General features: G+C 39.8%; 1 protein-coding gene across 3 annotated transcripts in view; it reads left to right on the top strand.

The window, feature by feature from the left end:
* MYO1B (myosin IB) overlaps positions 1 to 22,071 on the top strand; it is a 190,419-nt gene that overhangs the window by 119,418 nt on the left and 48,930 nt on the right. For all 3 annotated transcript variants that reach the window (XM_061149115.1, XM_061149117.1, XM_061149116.1), the window contains 7 exons: positions 654 to 717; positions 10,063 to 10,161; positions 12,440 to 12,543; positions 15,140 to 15,287; positions 15,563 to 15,681; positions 21,127 to 21,213; positions 21,960 to 22,025. In XM_061149115.1, coding sequence (XP_061005098.1) covers positions 654 to 717; positions 10,063 to 10,161; positions 12,440 to 12,543; positions 15,140 to 15,287; positions 15,563 to 15,681; positions 21,127 to 21,213; positions 21,960 to 22,025 — 687 coding nt within the window. The remainder of the gene's footprint in view (positions 1 to 653; positions 718 to 10,062; positions 10,162 to 12,439; positions 12,544 to 15,139; positions 15,288 to 15,562; positions 15,682 to 21,126; positions 21,214 to 21,959; positions 22,026 to 22,071) is intronic.

Below are 22,071 nucleotides of genomic sequence, written 5' to 3'. Positions count from 1 at the left end.
ATTCTTCTCTACAAATCATAGTATAAGAGACTCCACGTGTATTCCTGTGTGTTTGAGATTCCATCTATATAGTGTAATATTATATAATGGGTTATATATTGCTATATAATCTAGATTAAAAGCCAAAAAGAGTAATAATGATCAGCCTTTGATTCTGAGGTGGTCACACCACATAATTGTGCATTTGATTTGAGTAGATGTAAAAACAGAACTTGAAGTGTTCCATTTTACCCACCATCCAGTATGTTTGAAATGTCTAGTCATGGCTTAAAACATACTTTGCCTGTAAAACTGAAATAATTTATATTCCTAGCTAGAGCATATGCAAGGAATACTTTTTTTTTCTGGTTTTCATTTTTGGATTGAATACACACACCATTAAGAGCTTTGAAGCACATATCTGAAATGGAAAAGTCTTATGATGGTTGAGAAAATGTATTCGTAAATTAGCAATGAGATACGTTCAGTTTGAGCTAATGGAGTATTTAGTATGAGCTATTTATGGAGGCATGTTGTTTTGCATCATGGTTACATAGACTATGTCCTTCTTAATTATATTTAAACCAATGTATAAAGGGCTGATTATACTATGTTTTAAGATACAGACTGAATATTTTGAGGTGCACTTAACTCACAAATTCTTTCTTTTGCAGGGCAAATATATGGATATTGAATTTGACTTTAAAGGCGATCCACTGGGAGGAGTGATAAGTAACTGTGAGTATTTTAAAGAAGTTCAGAATAGTAAAATATATATTAATATATAAATAGAATAGTTTAGATACTTGGGTCTTTAAGAAACAGCTATAAGAATACATTTCCTGTTCTTACATTTAGATTTTTAACCTATGCATTTTAGATTGTTTTTATAATATTTAATTTCCAAGTCTTTTTTAAAAGATCGAAGTCTTTGCCTTTGAGAAACTTTTTAGAAGTCTGCTAAAGAAATAAATATTAGTCCAACTGTATTTTATATTCTATAGCCAATCCAGTAATAAAAAAGATTCTTCAACAGTTGTTTTCTTTAACAAAATTATGGTTAAAAGAAAACATAAATAATAATTGATTTTAATAACTTTTGGGGATAACATTTATATGATAGAATGAGAAAAACCTGTTCATTTTGTCTTTAGTGAATTTAGATAATTGAAATGTGATACACCTGTTAGGTAGAAACAGATTTATTTCGTTTTCTTTAGTCATGATTTGTGATTGTAGTAAAACATTCTCTGTCAAAGGTAAAAAAAAAAAAAAGGAACAAAATCAGGTCAGGTCTACTCAACAGCCCCAGGTGCAGAGTTTTCTCAGGGGACACAGTGGTCAGTACCTGTTGTCAGGGAGGCCCCTTCATCCACGCTTCAGAACTGTCCTGATGTCTCTGCTCATGTCTGTTTCATCTGATTTGTTTGAGACGTGTAAGATGACAACTCAGGGTTTGTGCCCATGCAGCGGGAGCCACAGCCTGTCTACCCTCTTGTTTTTTTGAGGGCCAGACTGCTGAGCCACTCCACCTCTCCACCTTCCCCTGGCTCTTCACTGTCCTAAGATGCTACTGGGATTGTTAGAATGAAAACAATCTCAGCGTATACCAGACAAAAAGCAAATTGGCTCAGATATCTGAAGCACTGCTTTTTGTTATAGTAGTGGCATTCTTTCTCCAAATGAAATTTTACTCCAAATATGAAACAGATAAAACAAGGCCTGATCTGGTTAAAGAAGATATGAGTTGCCAGAATCCCTAGACCCCCAGGTGGCCCCTGAGGTCTTCCTGACAAACTCTAGATCCAGAGGAATGCCATTTGATTCCAAAGTGAATGTTTTTAGAATTTGGGCACACCGTGCAGCTGAATTTTTAAAAAACATTTAAAACTACAATTCATGGAGTAAACTTCTAGGGCTAGAGTTTTTTCATCTTGGAAACAATAGAACTGACTTGGATGAATTCCATGGTTCTTCCCATTTCTACCATTTATAGTTTTTAAATAACTTAATTTTTTAATTTAGTTTGTGTACCATCCATTGGGATTATCCATATTTGCAAAAATGTATTGTTACTGGGGAAACTTCTTGAAGAGGAAGATTTAATCTGAAGTGAAATTGGCTAGGGTGGTGCTACTTATGTTAAATGATTTTAAATGTCAAATAAGGACGCAGAAGTACTCATGCAAACCATTTATGATGCCACCAAAAGCAAATGATTATAACCCTGCCAGGTTTCCTAGGCAGGCTTCCTTCACGATGCATGCCAGTTGGTGAGCTGTAAGGGAAAGGGTAGCCTCAATTGTAAGAAATGATTACCTTTTATTCTGAAAGACAGTTATAACACATTTATAGCACTTGCATTTTATAAGAGAAATTAGCTCTAGTTATTAATTGAATAGCACACTGTTTTTAAAATAAGAATAAATGAACTCTTTTTATTATAGAACATTCTGAGATGACTGAATCTATGTTACTCTTGAGGACTCTAGGAAAATATTTAAGGATGACTTAGATTGCAAGTATTAGAAAATCACTTGGGTTTTACATTTTGAAGTTTCAAATTTCAAACAGAAATGTCTTCCTGTCCCTAGTTCTTGTAGTATCCATGGAGAATAAATAGTAAACACTCGGTTCATTTCCAATGAAAATTAATATATCATCATGAATGGATTTCAGATGGTCTCTGTTACCATTTGTTCCCACTATGAAATTATATTGAAGTTTGTGGTAGTGGGAACACCCTGGTATTTTAGAGTATCCTTTGCTTTGGAAAGGAGAGGGAAACATTAGTGGTGAGAGCAGGAAATTTCACCCAGTATAGACAGAGGACTGACTCATAGGTGGCCACAGGGAGCTGGTGCCTGCTATCTTAAGGGGGTATAAAGCCATGGGTAAACCCACTCTTGTTCTCACCAAGCTGCCAAAAGTTAGCTTCTTGTACCCAGAAAAGAAGACAAGATTTGCCATTTTGTTCAGTTCAGTTCAGTCGCTCAGTTGTGTCCAACTGTTTGTGACCCCATGGACTGCAGCACGCCAGGCCTCCCTGTCCATCACCAACTCCTGGAGTTTACCCAAACTCATGTCTGTTGAGTCGGTGATGCCATCCAACCATCTCATCCTCTGTCATCCCTTTCTCCTCCTGCCTTCAGTCTTTCCCAGCATCAGGGTCTTTTCAAATGAGTCAGCTCTTCGCATCAGGTGGCCAAAGTGTTGGAGTTTCAGCTTCAACATCAGCCCTTCCAATGAATATTCAGGACTGATCTCCTTCAGGATGGACTGGTTGGATCTCCTTGCAGTCCAAGGGACTCTCAAGAGTCCTCTCCAACACCACAGTTCAAAAGCATCAATTCTTCACCTCTCAGCTTTCTTTATAGTCCAACTCTCACATCCATACATGACTACTGGAAAAACCATAGCCGTGACTAGTTGAACCTTTGTTGCCAAAGTAGTGTCTCTGCTTTTTAATATGCTGTCTAGGTTGGTCATAGCTTTTCTTGCAAGGAGTAAGCGTCTTTTAATTTCATGGCTGCAGTCACCATCTGCAGTGATTTTGGAGCCCCCCAAAATAAAGCCAGCCACTGTTTCCACTGTTTCCCCATCCATTTGCTATGAAGTGATGGGACTGGATACCATGGTCTTAGTTAAAAGAAGATAAGATTTGCTGTTTTGTAGGAAGTCTATATTGCTTGCTTTGTTAGCAGCCAGCTAGTAAAAGTGTAAGTTGCTTTGGCTGTAATTATTACCTTGAAAAAGTCATAGGATCTCTTGAGCCCATTGTGTACCCAGGAAGTGGGGTGGGGGGGGTGGGAAGCCCAATAACTTACCCTATCTTTCTAAGAGAGTTTGTACTGTAAAACTTGTCTTCAACTCATTTGAAAGCTATGTGTTTCTGAGGTTAGTGTCATTAGGAGAGAGGTTTTACAAAAATAGAAAATGGCAAACATTTACTTAAGTAGACAAGATAAAATATGGATGCACATCCAGATTTTTGGCTGATGTGAAGTACTGTTTCTCCTATTTTGTTAATACTTGTTGATCTCATAAAATTTATACATTTACATTTGAGGATTTTGGACCTAATGTTATGAACTTAAAATGTTTGGAAATCTGTTGCTTTTATTAATAATCATAGATACTTGTTTATAGTTATGGCACTAAAAGGCAATTCAGACTGTGCAGAAAATATGGCAAAGATGCCATGATCTTTGTTTTCTCAAGTCACAGTAGGTGCTCAGTAAATGCTGGAGACGAGGATGGAATTGGTTAAATATAGGCAGGCTCTGTGTTTTCCTGCTGTATTGTTTGGAGCATATTCATTAGCTTACTTATGCAGCTCTCAGTGATTTATCATGTGAGTGCCGATGTCTAAACAAAAAGACAAGTTACTTAATTCTCTGTGCCTTCATTTCTTTATCTTTGAAATGAAGGTAATAGGGTTGATGTCATAGAATTGTGATGAGTTGTGAATAATTTAACATCCAAAGCGCTTGTAACAGCGCATGTAGTAAGCACTCAGTAAACATTAGCTTCTTTTCATGATACTTATTTGTTGATGGTCTCTAGCACCCAGACCAATATATACCCTATAATAACAGAGACTTAGTTTGTATGGTTGCTGAATGACAATAACTAAAATAGTGTCTGATGTTTATTATATAATTGTTGAATTAACTAATCATGTAAGTACCTAGTGTACATCAAGTACAATTTGACATGGAGAAATTTATTGAATAATAAAGCTGCTCGTTCATTGGATAATTTTATCTGAACGTTCTATGCTAATCATTTAAAAATACTTTTTCTAAATCCCAGCAAGGCTAACAGAGTTGTTGGTAATCAAAGTTCCTCTGTTGCTGATATCTGTTCAGGTTGAAAGAAGTAATGCAATCCTGTGATTATGAATGAAAGCAAATGTTGAAGTTGGTGTGTGGTCCGGTTATGATTACTGCCCAGTAAACCACCCCAGGCTTAGTGGAGTAAAACAACGCCCTGTCATATGCTCCTGGATTCTGTGGGTTAAGAATTCAGATGGAGTCAGCAGAGCTGGCTTGTCACCACAGCATATGGAACTTCAGCTGCATAGACTTCCCCAGTGTTGGGGAAGACTTACACAAATGGAGGGGGTCATAGTCCTCTGGAGTCTTTGTCATTCACATATCAGGCTCCTGGGCTGGGATCATTCAAGGACTGGGCTCAGAGCCTAGCCCAAGGACTAGACTGAGAGCCATCTACGTGTGGCCATGGGTGGTTTGGGCTTCTTACAGCAGGCCGGCTAGATTCTGAGAGGGAGTACCCCAAAAGGGAACATACCGACCGACCACGTTCTGAAAGAACCAGGAAGAAGCCTGAGGAACCTAGGAAATGGTACAGTGTTACTTTGACTCTCTTAAGTCCATGTAGACATAAGTTTGCTCAGTTTCAGTGCTGGGGGATGTGGATTCCACCTCTCAGTGGGAAGAGTGTGGAAAGAATTGGTGACCATTTTATTTTAAATAGCCTAAACCCAGTAGATGGTTTATAGAAATGGCCACAACAGTTTTTTTTAGCTTGGATCCACCCTCTGTGGTAGTTCCTTCCCTCAATGACATAAGGCTTGGCCGTGAGATTTGTTTTGGTCAGTGGGACAGTTCACAAGCATGGCGCCCTGGTCAGCTCGAGAATTGGTTCTGTGCTGGGACTTGTCCTCTATCGCTTCTCTGGGGAACTCTGTCATCACCTGCATGTGCACGAGCCCGGGAGAGTCAGCTGGGTGATGAGAGACACATGGAATGAACCAGCAGACATGTGAGTTGAGACCATCTTAGGTCAGCCAGCTGCCAGCCAACCTGGGTTAGATCAGAAGAACTACAAAGCTACCTCTCAGACTCATGAGTTAATAAATGATATTGGTCTAAGCTGGTAGGTTTGGGGGCCTTTCCTATGCAGCGGAAGGTAAATAACTAAGACAGAGGTCTAAGAGGTGATGTGCTTTCCCCACACGGTTTGGAAACACATGAGAAATAGGCATAGGAATCAAGCTGGAGAGAAGGCAGCTTTATTACTATAGAGGCAAGGTTGAAGAAAGTGATTTGGTTTATCACCAAGGGGATGCTAGTAGTCCTCGGGCAGGCGGGCGGGCATCCACAGCGCTGAGCAGCGCCTGGGGAGTGGAGCTGAGTGTGCAGTGTGGAGGGCTGAGCTACACACTCATGCCCCTTTCTTCTCCAAATTTCGTTGCCCAGAGGTGCATTTCCTCCCGCCAAGTGGAAGAGTGAGTGAGGGTCTGCGGGGCTGGGGAGTTAATCGCAGAAAATCCTTCCACATGAACTCAGAAAACTCACCTGAAAGATGGGGGGTGGGGGGGTGGGTAGAAGGAATTGCTTTGAATTCCTTTTCTTTTACATTTCTCTTGAATTTTTGATGCAATTAATTTATGTGCTATCTCATGGCATGCTGTTTACTCCATATGTGTAGCACACTCATGCCATTTTGTAGCATATGGAATATAATTTTACTCTTTTTAAATTGCTTGAGATTTATAGCTTTTTTTTTCCTTTTACATTATACCTTTGGCTTAATTGATGATGAGTGGGTGATTGGGAGCAGAACTGCTTGTTACAACACTTCCTAAAGGAATCTTGAATCTGCTTTGTTTTCTGGGGTGTGTGTGTGTGTGTGTATGTGTGTGTGTGTGTGATGTATTGAGGTGGAATTGGGGACTTTCCTGTACATGAATCAGTTCTCAACAGCTAGTGACTTCATCAAGGTCTGTTTTTATAAATAAATAGGGTCTATTTTTAATCTGTCTTCTTTAGGGTCAAAATTCATCAAAAAAACTGAGGCAGTACATCACCTAGTTTATAATTCAAGGCTGGACTTTTTTAGCACTTTGACATTTAATACCCCTACAGAAGACAGAAATAATCCACCACTGGTTGTGAAGTATCTGTAGCAATAAAGCTGAAATTTCAGAGAGCATTTCTGTTCCTCTGTAATGGATGGCTTTATATAAAAGTAGATGCTTTGTCTCATTTTTACTTTGGTATTCTTTCTTATATAAAAATGTGTTTACCATGAAAAGAAAAGACTGCATGTTTATCATGAAATAAGACTACATACCAATACTATAGAAGAAATCAGATGTTCACATATGTCTAAATTAATTTCAGATTAAGAAATGATTTGGGATTTATTAGAATAGTGTGTATAATAATAAGATAATGTGGATTAGATATTTCATTAATTTTATTTCAGGGGTGGGCATCAAATTTTAGATTCAGATATATAGACACATGAGTAATTTTTCAGTTATTAGATAAACTTTAAATTTGTATTAGAAAAAAAATCCATGGTGAAAATGCCTAAGTGCTATATATATGAAACCAGATTCTAGTAAAAACCCCATAGTTAATTAGGTAGATAATAAGGCACATTTTCTTAGCGTTTCAAACCCCAAGTTGGTTTTTTATGTGCAGACACTGAGAGCCCTTTCACAACTTTTAATGCAACATGTCCAGCTATCTTTGGTACTGATTTATCACTTTAGGATTCGACTTTTGAGTTAGAACTTTAAGCTGATTTCCTAAAGGTGAAAATGCTGCATGGAGGTGGAGGTATAGGAAAAATTGTCATGCCAGATGTTTGAGGGCTTTCAAAGTCTGGGACATGTAGCCACACAGAAGTCTGTGTGAGACCCGGGCTGAGAGTGAGCCCTGGGTGAGCACCCATGTCTGCTTTATTTTACTGTAATACAGTGGCACAGGGAGTGATTTGTAAGAAGATATTTGCCCCATTTTTTTTACTTTAAAGCTTGTCTTTAGTGAAACTTCCTAATTGTCAATCTTGAGGGTTATGTTGTGTATTTCCAAAAATATACTGTAGAGTTGATTTTAGAATATATACCTCAGTGTATGAACACACATTTGTTCATAATCCAAGTTTTTCATTGAAATTACCATCAGTTATGCCCAGTAACTCACTGGTTATTTGGCATTTTTTCTTCGGGGATGGTGATCCAAGGCAGCAGAGTCCATATGGAGATAACTGTTGTTACTTAGGTGGCAGGCCCTTAATTACTGCTCACTGTGTCATTTCACTTTAGGGAAGGGACATAGATCCCTTGGAAAAGCCGTGTGTGTGCGTTTGTGTGCACATATGCACACGTGCACATGCATTTGCTCTGTCGGGTCCAACTCTTTGTGACCCTATAGTCTGTAGCCTACCAGGCTTCTCTGCCCATGGAATTTTCCAGGCAAGAATAGTGGAGTGGGTTGCCATTTCCTGTTCCAGGGGATCTTCCTGACCCAGGGGTTGAACCTGTGTCTCTTGGGTCTCCTGCATTGGCAGGCGGATTCTTTACCACTGTGCTACCTGGGAAGTCCTCAATGCCACTCACTTTTTTCATAATGTGTATCTGTGGAGAGGAGCAGGGCTCGTTGTCATTCTTGCCTTACAAGCAAAACAGGCAAAGCTGATTCTTCTATAAGCTTTAATCAAGATCTTGGACCATTTCTTTTTTTTTTTTTCCCTAGGAAGAGAGATTATACATAAAGTAAAGAAACTTTGATCCTGCTATCTAATCCTTCATCTGTTATGCTCCAAGTAATGAGAAATTTCTGTCAACTTTATGTATCCTCTTAACCCATCTCTGCATTCTTACAAACAGCCTTATGTATTTGGAGCACCCTAAGGTGTCCCTGTTCATTGAATCTACACTTTTTAACTCTCCCTAAACTCCTCCTCTTGTGCTGGTAAGGTTTCCAGAAATACAAATTAAGAAGTTCAGTGAAAAGTCCCTGTGAAATTGTACACTGTACTCTTCTTTACTAATTTTTTGGATAATGTTTAGACTTTAGCCTGATGGTAAATCGAATGTGTCTGTTCTCTAGAATTAGTGCTCAATAATGGGATCACTGATGCATAATTTTTTAAATAAATCTAGTCTTTGACCACAGAACCCAGACCCTCCTTTCTGTTGCTGGTCAATGATAAACAGGACTCTAGGCAGGAATATTCTCTGCAGTTGTACTTGGCCACTCCCTGTTTCTGCCACGGTGGTGCCTTTCTGGTTGGCTTGCTGGTATTCATCCCTTCCTTTCTTCCTGTCTTCCTTTCTCCCTGTCTGCCTTCCTCCCTTCCTGAAAATTTGATAATGTGTCAGTTACAGCATGAAAAAATCATCCAGCATCAGTGAAAGTATACTGTCAAATAACTCCAGATTCCATGAAATGAGAACCACCTTTCATTCTTTAAGACTTAAAGAGAGCAAAGAGGTTTGCTTCTCTTATGCCAAGTAGCACTGGGGTCAGATGGCTTGATTTCAAGTCCTTCTTAAGCACTTGGACTATCAGTTTTTTCATCTGTGAAGTTATACCTTACAAAATGATGAGGAGGATTCAATGAGATAATGTCTTTTCTAGATGTCTTTTATATGCATTTAGCATAAAATATCAAGCATAAAATATCAAAAATATTTAATTTGTTATTATTGTAACTCTTCAGTGAATTCTTAACTGAATGGCTGCATTTCCTTACTTGGACTTGTAATACCACATATCGAAGAACCTAATGTCATCAGGTTGCGCTAGTGGTAAAGAGCCTTCCTGCCAGGGCAGGAGATGCAGGAAACGCGGGCTTGATCCATGGGTTGGAGAGATCCCCTGGAGGGGATGGCAACCTACTCTGGTATTCATGCCTGGAGAATCCCATGGACAGAGGAGCCTGGCAGGCTACAGTCCATAGGATTGCAAGGAGTCAGATAGGACTGAAGCAAATTAGCATGCATGCAGTGTCATCATACCTAAAATCAAGAGAATATTATTATACACGCTATGTTGTCTTTAATCAGCTTGTTGATTGTATTGTTAAACTTCTTTTGCATATTCATTATTGTTCAACCAGAAGCTGGTTTGTTTAATTTAGCGGTTTTAATTAGAGTTGTGCTTCTTCCTGAAAGTAGAACTGAAAATGTAGCTTCTGTTATTACTTTATTAGTACAAGACAGAAAGTGAAAAAGAAAGTTGAGGGGGAAGAGAAAGAAGCACAGTGTATTTGAAAGTGAGATTAATACTGTATTGTGATTTTGATTCTTTTTCTCTTTAGATCTTTTAGAGAAATCTCGAGTTGTTAAGCAGCCAAGAGGTGAAAGAAACTTTCATGTGTTTTATCAGCTGCTTTCTGGTGCCTCTGAAGAGCTTCTCAGTAAGTCCCTGTTTTTGTGTTTTAATTTAATTTTTACTGTTGCAGCGTTGAAAGCAGAAGTGTCCCTTATGATTTTCCTCTTTTTCTCTTAAAATTTTTCCATGATTCCACTTGGAGGGAAGAACACGATGGGTTGGCTTCTACCACCTTGCAATCTTTGCTTGGTATCTATCTCTGTAGTACCCCACCAGGTACTGGAACATGTCTCAGATGGGTTGCTAAAAGAGCTAAAAGTTAGGGGAGGGGCTCATTATCTATTAAAAAAAAATAAAATGGAAGAATATAATTAGTCCACTTGGAGAGAAGTTAGCAGGGAGCAGTAGATGAGTATAATTATATAAAAACATACCACTCAGTGACAATTTAAAAATAGTGGAAAAGACATTTGCAACTGATATAGAGATAGAAATCTGACCTTTAGGTATTTTAGAGAATTATTATAAGTCCATCAGGAGGGTATCCAATAGTCAGTAACTAAGTGATGAAAAGTTTTGAACAAATAGTTTAAACAAAAAGAGCTATGCAAAGTCAACACACTTGGGCAAAAAATTACCCTCATATTCAGTTCAGTTCAGTTCAGTCGTTCAGTCATTTCTGATGCTTTGCGACCCTGTGGACTGCAGCACGCCAGGCCTCCCTGTCTATCACCAACGCCTGGAGTTTACTCAAACTCAAGCCCATTCAGTTGGTGATGCCATCCGACCATCTCATCCTCTGTCGTCCCCTTCTCCTCCCACCTTCAGTCTTTCCCAGCATTAGGGTCTTTTCCAGTGAGTCAGTTCTTCACATCAGGTGGCCAAAGTATTGGGAGTTTCAGCTTCAATATCAGTCTGTCCAATGACTATTCAGGACTGATCTCCTTCAGGATGGACTGGTTGGATCTCCTTGAAGTCCAGGGGACTCTCAAGAGTCTTCTCCAACACCACAGTTCAAAAGCATCAATTGTTCAGACCTCAGCTTTCTTTATAGTCCAACTCTCACATCCATACGTGACTACTGGAAAAACCATAGCCTTGACTAGAAGGAAGGACCTTTGTAGGCAAAATAATGTCTCTGCTTTTTAATATGCTGTCTAGGTTGGTCATAGCTTTTCTTCCAAGGAGCAAGTATCTTTTAATTTGATGGCTCCAGTCACCATCTGCAGTGATTTTGGAGCCCCCAAAAATGAAGTCTGTCACTGTTTCCATCGTTTCCCCATCTATTTGCCATGAAGTGATGGGACAGGGTGTCATGATCTTAGTTTTCTGAATGTTGAGCTTAAGCCAACTTTTTGACTCTCCTCTTTCACTTTCAGCAAGAGGCTCTTTAGTCCTTCTTCGCTTTCTCCCATAAGGGTGGTGTCATCTGCATATCTGAAGTTATTGATATTTCTCCCGGCAGTCTTGATTCCAGCTTGTGCTTCATCCAGCCCAGCGTTTCTCATGATGTACTCTGCATATAAGTTATATAAGCAGGGTGACAGTATACAGCCCTGACGTATCCCTTTCCCAATCTGCAACCTGTTGATCCATGTCCATTTCTAACTGTTGCTTCCTGACCTGCATACAGATTTCTCAGGAGGCAGGTCAGGTGGTCTGGTATTCCCATCTCTTGAAGAATTTTCCACAGTTTGTTGTGATCCCCACAGTCAAAGGCTTTGGCATAGTCAATAAAGCAGAAGTAGATGTTAATTATCAACAAATGTAAATTGAAGGAGCACTGAAGTAGATAAAGTTATTGAAGAGGATAAATCTGGCAGAGCTGTCAGGACTGATCTACCTAGAGCTTCTAAGTATCACTTCAAAGTGAGGACTTTTTCCTGAGGGACTTTTGGCAAAGCAGAAGAAGTCATAAAATAATCAGACCCTGCTGCCCAGGCACACCACTTTTTGGGTTACACCCCAATGGAATCATTCAAAAGAATCCAAAAAATATTTTGTGTGAAGATATTCATCACAGCCTTTTATTTATTATTACAAACTGGAGAAAATCCAAGTGTCCACCAGTGGGAGAATCACTAGACAGACATCATATGTTATAAGGAAATAGCGCATTGAAGATAAATAATCAAAATATGGAAAGAGTCTGCAAAAAAAAAAGTTTGAGATATGTACACATGATAGAGGTGATTTGGGGCAAATACTATTTCTGATTATTTGAGTTGATGCCATTCATTCTTGTTCTTTTGGTTCAACGCATAGTATGAAAGTCTTTTTATCTGAAGGGGTAAAGAAATGAGATGTTAAAGATGATTAGATTTATTGAAGTAACTTACCAACTTGTATGTGTGATTCAATAGATAAGCTTAAACTTGAGCGGGATTTCAGCAGATATAACTACCTGGGTCTGGACTCGGCCAAAGTTAATGGAGTGGATGATGCAGCAAATTTCAGAACCGTTAGGGTAAGATGTAATGCTTTTATTACTCTTTAAAATGGGTAATGTTCTATTGCTCATCAGAATTGTTAAAGTTTAGATTTTTCTTTGATTCCTAACTCATGCTCCCAAAGGTTTTAGAATTATAGAATTTATTGTATTTTTATTAGTTTTATATTTTACTAGCTCAATCGTCATATGGTGTTGAGAAGACGAGGCTTTATGGAGCATGCAATTTTACTGTTTATCAAAAGGAGCCTTCTTATCTATTTTGGGGTTTGACTTTTTATATTGTCCTGAAATTCCAAATGTATTTATAACCAATGCTCAGTAGTTAATTTCCACATGTGAAAACTGTCCTACAATCATGTTAAGTCAAATCTATTTTTCAGACAGAAAGTCATGTTTATATATAGTTTTTGAAAAACTCCTCCATAAAACAGAATAATTAGCATTTGTGTTCATTAGAAAAAAATTAGTTTAAATTAAATTCTGCTTTCTATGTTTCTGAGGCACTTGGAAAATTGCTTCTATTAGGAAATGGTCCCGATAACTGTTATTTACTTCCAGATGATACAGCTGCAATAGTGGCAGGGTGGGAATAGGCTGGATTATAGATAAAATAAGATTGGAATCAGTTCATCTTTAGGGGTGAGTGAATATAACATGTGGTTCTTTTCCTGCTCTCTAGACTTGTATATGTTTGAAATTTTCTAGAATGATAAATCTTATAGTACTCCCATTGCTGTGTAACCTAGTCATTATAAATAAATAGGCAGGTAGATTGATTGGGGTGGGGGGAAGTAAATAAGTAAGCAAGCAAACTGGGCTGTTCTCCAAAAAGATGTTTCTTGAGAGTATCATTTTTTCTAAATTGTCTGAATAGCGTCATATGGAAGCCTGTTGATCCCTGGTCATGATTTTAAGTTTGGGACCAGTTCTGTGACTACTTTGATTGGCAAATCATTGGCTCTCAATAAAAATTTATGACTGGATGAATGTTCCTTATTACCCATAGTTCCTGGAATTGAGCACTTCACCTTTGCAAACCACAGTTTTTCTCATATGTAAAATAAATGAGGAGGTTTTTTTGTATAGGATTATGTGAGGTTTTTTGCTTGTTTTTGTTTCTAGCAGCAGAACTCCAGTATGAAACACACACACACACACACACACACACACACACACACACACACACACACACACACCCTGCTGGTTGGAGTTGGAGTGGGAACCGAGGCCTCAGCACACACACACATACCCGCTGGTTAGAGTTGGAGTGAGAACCGAGGGCTCAGCGCGCACACACACACACACACACACACACACCCGCTGGTTGGAGTGGGAACCGGGGGCTCAGCTCTCCACCTTCTCTCCCTCTGTGTTCCTCTTCGCCACAGCCCGTGAAACACACACACACACACACACACACACACACACACACACACACACACACACACACACACACACACACACACACACACACCCGCTGGTTGGAGTGGGAACCGGGGGCTCAGCTCTCCACCTTCTCTCCCTCTGTGTTCCTCTTCGCCACAGCCCGTGAAACACACACACACACACACACACACACACACACACACACACACCCGCTGGTTGGAGTGGGAACCGGGGGCTCAGCTCTCCACCTTCTCTCCCTCTGTGTTCCTCTTCGCCACAGCCCGTGAAACACACACACACACACACACACACACACACACACACACACACACACACACACACACACCCTGCTGGTTGGAGTTGGAGTGGGAACCGAGGCCTCAGCACACACACACACACCCGCTGGTTAGAGTTGGAGTGAGAACTGAGGGCTCAGCGCGCGCGCACGCGCGCGCACACACACACACACACACCCGAGGGCTCAGCGCGCGCGCACACACACACACACACACACACACACACACACACACACACCCGAGGGCTCAGCGCGCGCACACACACACACACACACACACACACACCCGCTGGTTGGAGTGGGAACCGGGGGCTCAGCTCTCCACCTTCTCTCCCTCTGTGTTCCTCTTCGCCACAGCCCGTGAAACACACACACACACACACACACACACACACACACACACACACACACCCTGCTGGTTGGAGTTGGAGTGGGAACCGAGGCCTCAGCACACACACACACACCCGCTGGTTAGAGTTGGAGTGAGAACTGAGGGCTCAGCGCGCGCGCGCGCACACACACACACACACACACACACCCGAGGGCTCAGCGCGCGCACACACACACACACACACACACACACACACCCGCTGGTTGGAGTGGGAACCGGGGGCTCAGCTCTCCACCTTCTCTCCCTCTGTCTTCCTCTTCGCCACAGCCCGTGAAACACCCCAGGGCTCCTTGATTCAGGACTTCAAACCACTGAACAAGATAGAGCCCCGCATTGATTCTAATTCAGTTCATTCGTTATTGGGTTGGCCACAAAGTTCGTTCAGATTTTTCCATATGATGTTAGTTTTGCCTTTTGGAAAGTTTACTGTAGGACACTTGGTCTTTTTGATTTTTTTTCAGAGGTGAGTCTGTTTTATGATTCATTTTTTTAAATAATAGAGAAATGCAGGCAGAAAACAGGTGCTTTTTCTCCCCCAGAATGCCATGCAGATCGTGGGTTTCATGGACCATGAAGCTGAGTCTGTGTTAGAGGTGGTGGCCGCAGTGTTGAAGCTGGGGAACATTGAGTTCAAGCCCGAATCGCGAGTGAATGGCTTAGATGAAAGCAAGATCAAAGATAAAAACGGTAAGTCAGTGGAGGACGGGCCCTGTTGAGCAAGACTGACTTTGAACTTCTGCCCAGTTTTTAATGTAGAAAGTCAAACTTGCTTTGAGTTGAAAAAACTATCTAGTGAAACTGAGCAGAAACGTAATTACAGCTCAGTCTGAAGTCTTTTGACTTATATCTTTTACACTGATTGGTTTGAAAATGATTTAGAAAGAACACTGTAAGCCTTGAAAGTGATTGATTATTAGCAGCAGATATGCAGTAACTCTTTGTGACCATTCTCCCCACAACAGAGTTAAAAGAAATTTGCGAACTGACCGGCATTGACCAGTCAGTTCTAGAGCGAGCTTTCAGCTTCCGGACGGTTGAGGCCAAGCAAGAGAAAGTTTCAACTACACTGAATGTGGCTCAGGTGGGTGAAACATGATGTCTGGAAGGGAGTTTTTAAAGTCTTCAGAATCTTGTATAAGTGGAAACAAAAATTTTATTTTTCAGGCTATTATCCTGTCATATTATATTCTAGGCATTGTTTTAGGCACTAGGGGTACAGAGTAAGCTAGACACACAAAGATGCCTGCCTTTGTGGAGCTTAAAATTTTGGCAGGAGGAGCCAGACAACGCAGTAGACCTAGAAAATTCACGCAGCAAGCTAGCAGGTGATAAGTGCAATGGACAAGGAGAAGAAAGTAGAGCAGAGTAAGGGAGACCCATCGTGTTCGGGGCAGAGGGGTTGGGTGAGCTGAGAAATAGCTGGAGAGTTGTGAGCACAGGTGGTCTGATCTGCTTGTAAGGGGTCATTCTGGCTGCAGTGTAGACAGCAGAGTGTAAGGGACAGAGGGTGTCTTAGTCACTTTGGCTGCTATAACAGAATACTGTAGACTGGGTGGCTTAAACAAAAAACAGTTATTTTTCACAGTTATTTTTCTTGAGGCTAAAAGGCTGACATTAGAGTGCCAACACAGTCGAATTCGTGATGAGGGCCCTCTCCCTTCTATACGGACACTTGCCTTCTTACTGTGTCCTTACATGGCAGAGAGAAGGAGTGAGCAAATGAGATTTGGTGTCTTCATGCCCTTTTAAGGGTACCGGTCCTGTTATGGGGACTCCAGCCTCACCACCACATCTAAATCTAATTGCCTTCTCAAGGCCCTACCTCCAAATACCGTCACACTGGGCCTTCAACATACGGGTTTGGGGGAGGAGGGTACACATTCATAGCTCAGGGGCGTGCACGATTGTGTGCTAACCCAGAGTCGATGGTGGCTTTTGAACCAGGTGGCGGCAGTGGAATGAGAAGTGTATTTTGAAAGGGGATGTAGGGAGGTAGGAGGCGGGTTCAGGATGGGGAACACATGTACACCCATGGTGGATTCATGTCAACGTATGGCAAAACCACTATAATGCTGTAAAGTAATTAGCCTCCAATTAAAATAAATAAATTTATATTAAAAAAAAAAAAGAAAAGGGATGCAGTAAGATTTGCTGATGTGTTGGTATGTGTGAGATAAAAGACAGAGAAGAGTCAAGGATGACTCTCAACATTTTTGGCCCAAGCACCATTATTGATTTGGAGAAGACAGCGGGGGAAGCTGGCTGTGGTTAAATGACCAGACTGGCTTCTCTGCCTTTCTTACTGTTCCCCCTCTACCCTCCACACTCAGGCCAGTGCAGTCTTTCTAAGACCCAAGTCTGACTTGCTTATGTCTTCTCTCCTTTGGTTCAAGGATGGATGAACAGACGTATTCCGGCATGCTTGTATATGTAGGAGCTCATATAGACCTTTTCAGTGTAAATTATTTGTTCTGTGGCTTAGACACTGTCCCACTAGTCACTGTTGATCTGGGCTAGAATTAAACAGTTAACTTAGAATTTTTCCCACTCAGGCTTCTTCTGTCTAGCTGTATTTTCATCCTCCTTGTAAGTAGCCTTAAGCATCTGTAAGACATAGAGTGGGCTTAGTCTTTCTCTCTACTGCTCTGAGCTAGTCTTTCTTACTAACCCAAAACACATGCATGCTTTTAGCTTTCTTTCAACATTGATTTTTTATTTTAGGTGAACAGTTTTGACTATGAAAATACTATACCTTTATAATTATGTAAATTTGAGGTGTAACAATCCTTTTCTAGCTATAACTGCTGTATGTCCTTCTTCCTAAGTTACTACTGCTGCTACGATGTCTGTCCTTGTCCACCTCACTCATTCAAAGTCAGATGGTGAGTCAAGAAAAAATTGGTTGAAAGCCCACACAGCGGAAGCCTCTGTGTAGACCATTAGTAGGGACAGAAGGGATTAAAGAGGATTTTTGGAGAACATGATTTCTGAGCCAGTCTTTGAAGGATTTAGATGTATAAAGAATGGACGAAATGGTATTTCAAAAAGAAAAGTGTGAGATGAGCCAGGTTTGGAGTACATAGCAGAAAAGAGTTGATCAGGCTTGGTTAAGGCTATAAACATGTAAAGAGGATTCAGAGCTACATGGCTCGAAATGATGTCAGAGTGGATTGTCTGCAACAGTGGTTCTCGAACTTGAGGGTGCATGGGAATCACCTGGAGGGTTTCTCAGACACAGTTTGCAGGTCATACCCCCTGGAGTGTTTGGTTCAGTAGGTCTGAGGTAGGATGGGAGACTTTGCATTTCTAACAAATTTCCAGGTGATGCTGCTGCTGCTGTCCACCCCGAGGTCCCATTTTGAGAATATCTCAATAGCCAGAGTGGGGATGGTGAAGTATATACTGATACGATGAGAAAATATCTGTTTAAGAGGCCCTTTAGGGATATTTCATATATATTATATATATATATATGGATGTATTTTTGTCTTTTTAGTGTGTGTTTTATTCTTGCTTTTTAATCATCCTGTATAGAAATCAGAACCAGGTGCCTCTTAACATTTATAATCTTGAGTCACCTTGCATCACTGGGTAAAACTTTCCCCCATTCTTTTAACCGTTGGCATAAAAGAATTGGCTTGAGATCTTAGATTATTCAGCTCCTTATTCTAGATTTTGTTGTTGTTGTTGTAGGGTTCAGAGAGTTTGTTTCTACCAGTCTTAGAGCCTAAAAGATTTTGATTCCTACAAGATGTGATTTGTTTTATTACCTTTTCCTCATAGCTTCAATTCTTGGACCTCATTATTGTCTTTACTGCCCTATGCCTCATTTTCCCCAAGGCATTTAGATCTTTCTCCAGATGGAATGACTAATATTGAAATAGCAGAAACTCAAGACAGAGTTATTATTCAGCTTCTGCCACATACTTGCTCCTTGGCTCCCAGAGTCCCTGTCATCTGACCCCAAATGACTTCTCTCAGTTTATTCCCTGATAGTTTCTAAATGCCATACTTATTTCTACCTGGGGCCTTTGTTCCTGCTTATCCATGTCATTGCTAATTCCTTCTGCTGTCTAGATGGTCCTTGAATTGTACCTCATCTCGGAAGCCTTCCGTGATCGTAAGGCCCTGATTATTCCTTCTCTGAACTCATTTTTCTCCTGCAAACTCCTCTGGAACTTGCCCTTTGATTATTTGACCTCCCATATTCCTCTCTAAGCTCCCAGAAGGTGGGCCCCACGCCCATGCATCTCTGTGTCTCCACATACCCTACTGTCCTGGGTTACGCCTGATACTGGACATCATCATGGAAGCATATTCCTCCTGGGGTTTTTCTCTAAGAGCTTCATCAGCTGCAGAAACTGTCTTGTCATTTGTGCTAGAATCTGAGATGGCAAGGCTGTGCACTCGGTCTTCCCTCGTTTCTGCACACCTTACTCATGATCTGTGGGAATGAGCCTTCCTGTGGAGGACATCACTGTGGAGATGAGGTGGCACAGTCAGACCCAAGAAGCTACAGGTAGCAGACTGACAACCGTGAGGCCAGATGCAGCTCAGTCGGTGTGTTTTATCTGATGAATATTTGAGGGAAGAGTAGTTTTGGCTTATTTCTTTTCTTGTGTTAGCTTACTTTTTAAATTTTGAATCTGAGTGCCTTTAACCTGGAATGCAGCCTCCAGCTTCCTTGGACCCCGCTGTTTCCCATTGATTTCTATTGTGCAGTCCCTGAAAGCATCTGAGTTTGAGATTTTTAAATAAGTATTTGAACAAAACAAGGACGATTAAGATTGTCAGTGGTTATACTTTAAAAAATATAAAGCAGTTTACCAGAATAAGTTGTCACTATTCATTCAGTTGCATACTGAAACAGTGGTTTGTTTATAGCAAGTTGCATACAGTTAAGAGAGGTGGATGATGTGATGATGAAATAGAGTGTTTATAAATAAGTAGTGTTTGGAAATGACTTGAACTTATAAGAGGAAAGAGGAAAGGATTAAGAAAGAATTATCTAGGTTTATGAGGCCGCAGAAGAGGACGAGGACACTTCAAGATCCACCTGCAGACTATGTGCCAAGCACTATTCTAGGCACTTAAATTATCTATTAAGAAAAAAAAAAAAAGAACAAAACCTAGAAGAAAAGGTATTGGAGAAAGACCGTTCTTCTGAATTAAACATTCTGTCTTTGTGTCAGCATTTTATATACATTTTCTTCTGTGGAATTATTCTCTCTGCTCCCCAGCCCCCACCCCATATATAGTATTGAACAGTCAGGCTTTATTTTTTTACCAACGTCTAGGTGGATTTTCTAACCCTTATTGGAGTAACTGCCTGAGACTTAGGGAGACAGGTTTGGGATTAGCGTGGAAGTATCAGATAAAGGGAAAAGATACTCTCTTCCCAGCTGTAGTATGTTACCATGGAGTGAGTCTGTTGTTGAAGTTGTCACACTTCATTTAAAGAAGAATTGTAGAGAAAGAATTTTCACACAATCTAGTATATTGTGTTCTTTATAAAATAAAAATATAGTGATTTACTTTAACTGTAATGCCCAACTTCTATTTATAAACAGTGAAGTACACACATATGTCTAGTCTTAAAAACAGCAACAGAACCTCTTCTTTCCTTTCCTGGGGCCAGTTTCTTCAGCAGATGGGCTGCTGCTGCCCATCTCCAGGCCTGACCCCAGAGCAGTGATATCTGACCTATCACTAGTACCTACTCCCGCATACCCTTGGCACGTTTGTTTAGGGTCTGTTAGGTCTCCCGACCAAACCCAACTTTCTCCAGCCTTTGTATTCTAAAGGTCAGAGAGACATCGATGTCTTCTACCTATTCCTTGTTAAGTAGCTGTGAACAGCTCTCAAACAGATAAGCAAATGAAAGCACTTTATTTTTATTATACAAAGTATTATCCAACAACATGTTGTTATACTGCTTATTACGAAAATTCTTTTAAATGCTCAAAAGACTGATTGATGAAAAATAATTACAGATCTCATCAATCAAAACCATTTTCAATATATTTCCTTTGAATTTCCTACATCTAGTAGTTTAAAAAATAGTTGTTATTATAATAAATGTATACTTTTTATTATCACAAGGCATAATAGGAATTTTTCATTTCATTATCTGATGTTTATAACAATCATTCTCTGATGACTGTGTAACTTTCCTCCCACCGGGCGCTTATTTGTTTATTTTACTATGCTTCTGTTGTTGGACATCTAAATTGCCTGTGATTTTTCTCTGTTCTATGACACTGAGATGAATATCCTTGTGGAGAAAGCCTTTGCAGTGTTTAAAATTAATTTCATGGGATGCAAAAAAGTATAATAACCGGGTATAAGCAATTTGCCCAGTTTTCTTAATGGCTTGACTGTTCATCCAGAGTACAATAAAAATCCTCTGAAAAGAAATTTGAAATAAAAGAGTTTTCAATATCTTTTTAAAATATCTTCATTATTTTATTGAAATTAAGCATTGTGGTAACTGTGGGTATTGAGTTTTTCCTTTTCTTTTTAATAGGCTTATTATGCTCGTGATGCTCTGGCTAAAAACCTCTACAGCAGGTTATTTTCATGGCTGGTAAATCGAATCAATGAAAGCATTAAGGTACTGAATCTCTATAAATAGATAAATAAATAATTGTAATAAATGGTACTCAGAGTATAAACATTAAGGATATTTTAGTTTTATAATCAGGTAATCGGTTAGCACTTACCAAGATTGTTCCTTGAAAAGCTTCTCCCTTGTTTAGGATTGAAATTTGTCAGCAGTTCTGTTTTGTTTTGCATGCATGTTATAAGAAATCTCACCAGTGAATAGTCTAATGGTCTTTGCAGAGTTGCTACGAAAGAGAGCATCCTAGGTCTAGGTTGTGACTCATCTGGTGCCTAGTTATCTACACTTGGCTGAAGAGGTCACTGGACCAGTCTAGCTATAATATGTTCTTCAAGAAAATGAGAGTATTGGACTAGATGGTTTTGAAAGATCCTGTGATCTCTTTTTTTATAATTAAGCATCTAATATAGCATCTGATAAGGAAAGCATAATGATTCCTTCTTTAAATCATCTATTATTAAAATTTGGGGGAGATTCCATACAAATGGAATCTTTATATAAATATAAGAAAAAGAAATTAGGAAAGACTTTAAATACTAAATTTGTTTAGAGTTTTCAAATAAACACTTTTCAAATATAAACTGTCTTTCTTCTTTCATGTGTTTAAAAAAACCTAAATTATATTCTTCTAGGCCTGAGACACAATTAACTTGTAATCTGTGTCTCTAGTCCTTGTTATGCTTTTAGTGTTATATGTAATACTTAAATTAACCCTTCAATTTGAAACTATTTTTAAGGCACAAACAAAAGTGAGAAAGAAAGTCATGGGTGTTTTGGACATTTATGGCTTCGAAATTTTTGAGGTGAGCTGCTTTTTATTATTATTATTACTGTTATTATTATCTTTAT

Source organism: Dama dama, chromosome 8, assembly GCF_033118175.1.
Source record: "Dama dama isolate Ldn47 chromosome 8, ASM3311817v1, whole genome shotgun sequence".
In the NCBI taxonomy this organism is placed as follows: domain Eukaryota; kingdom Metazoa; phylum Chordata; class Mammalia; order Artiodactyla; family Cervidae; genus Dama; species Dama dama.
The sequence above is the reverse complement of the archived record's forward strand: the minus strand, read 5'-3'. Positions and strand labels throughout refer to the sequence as shown.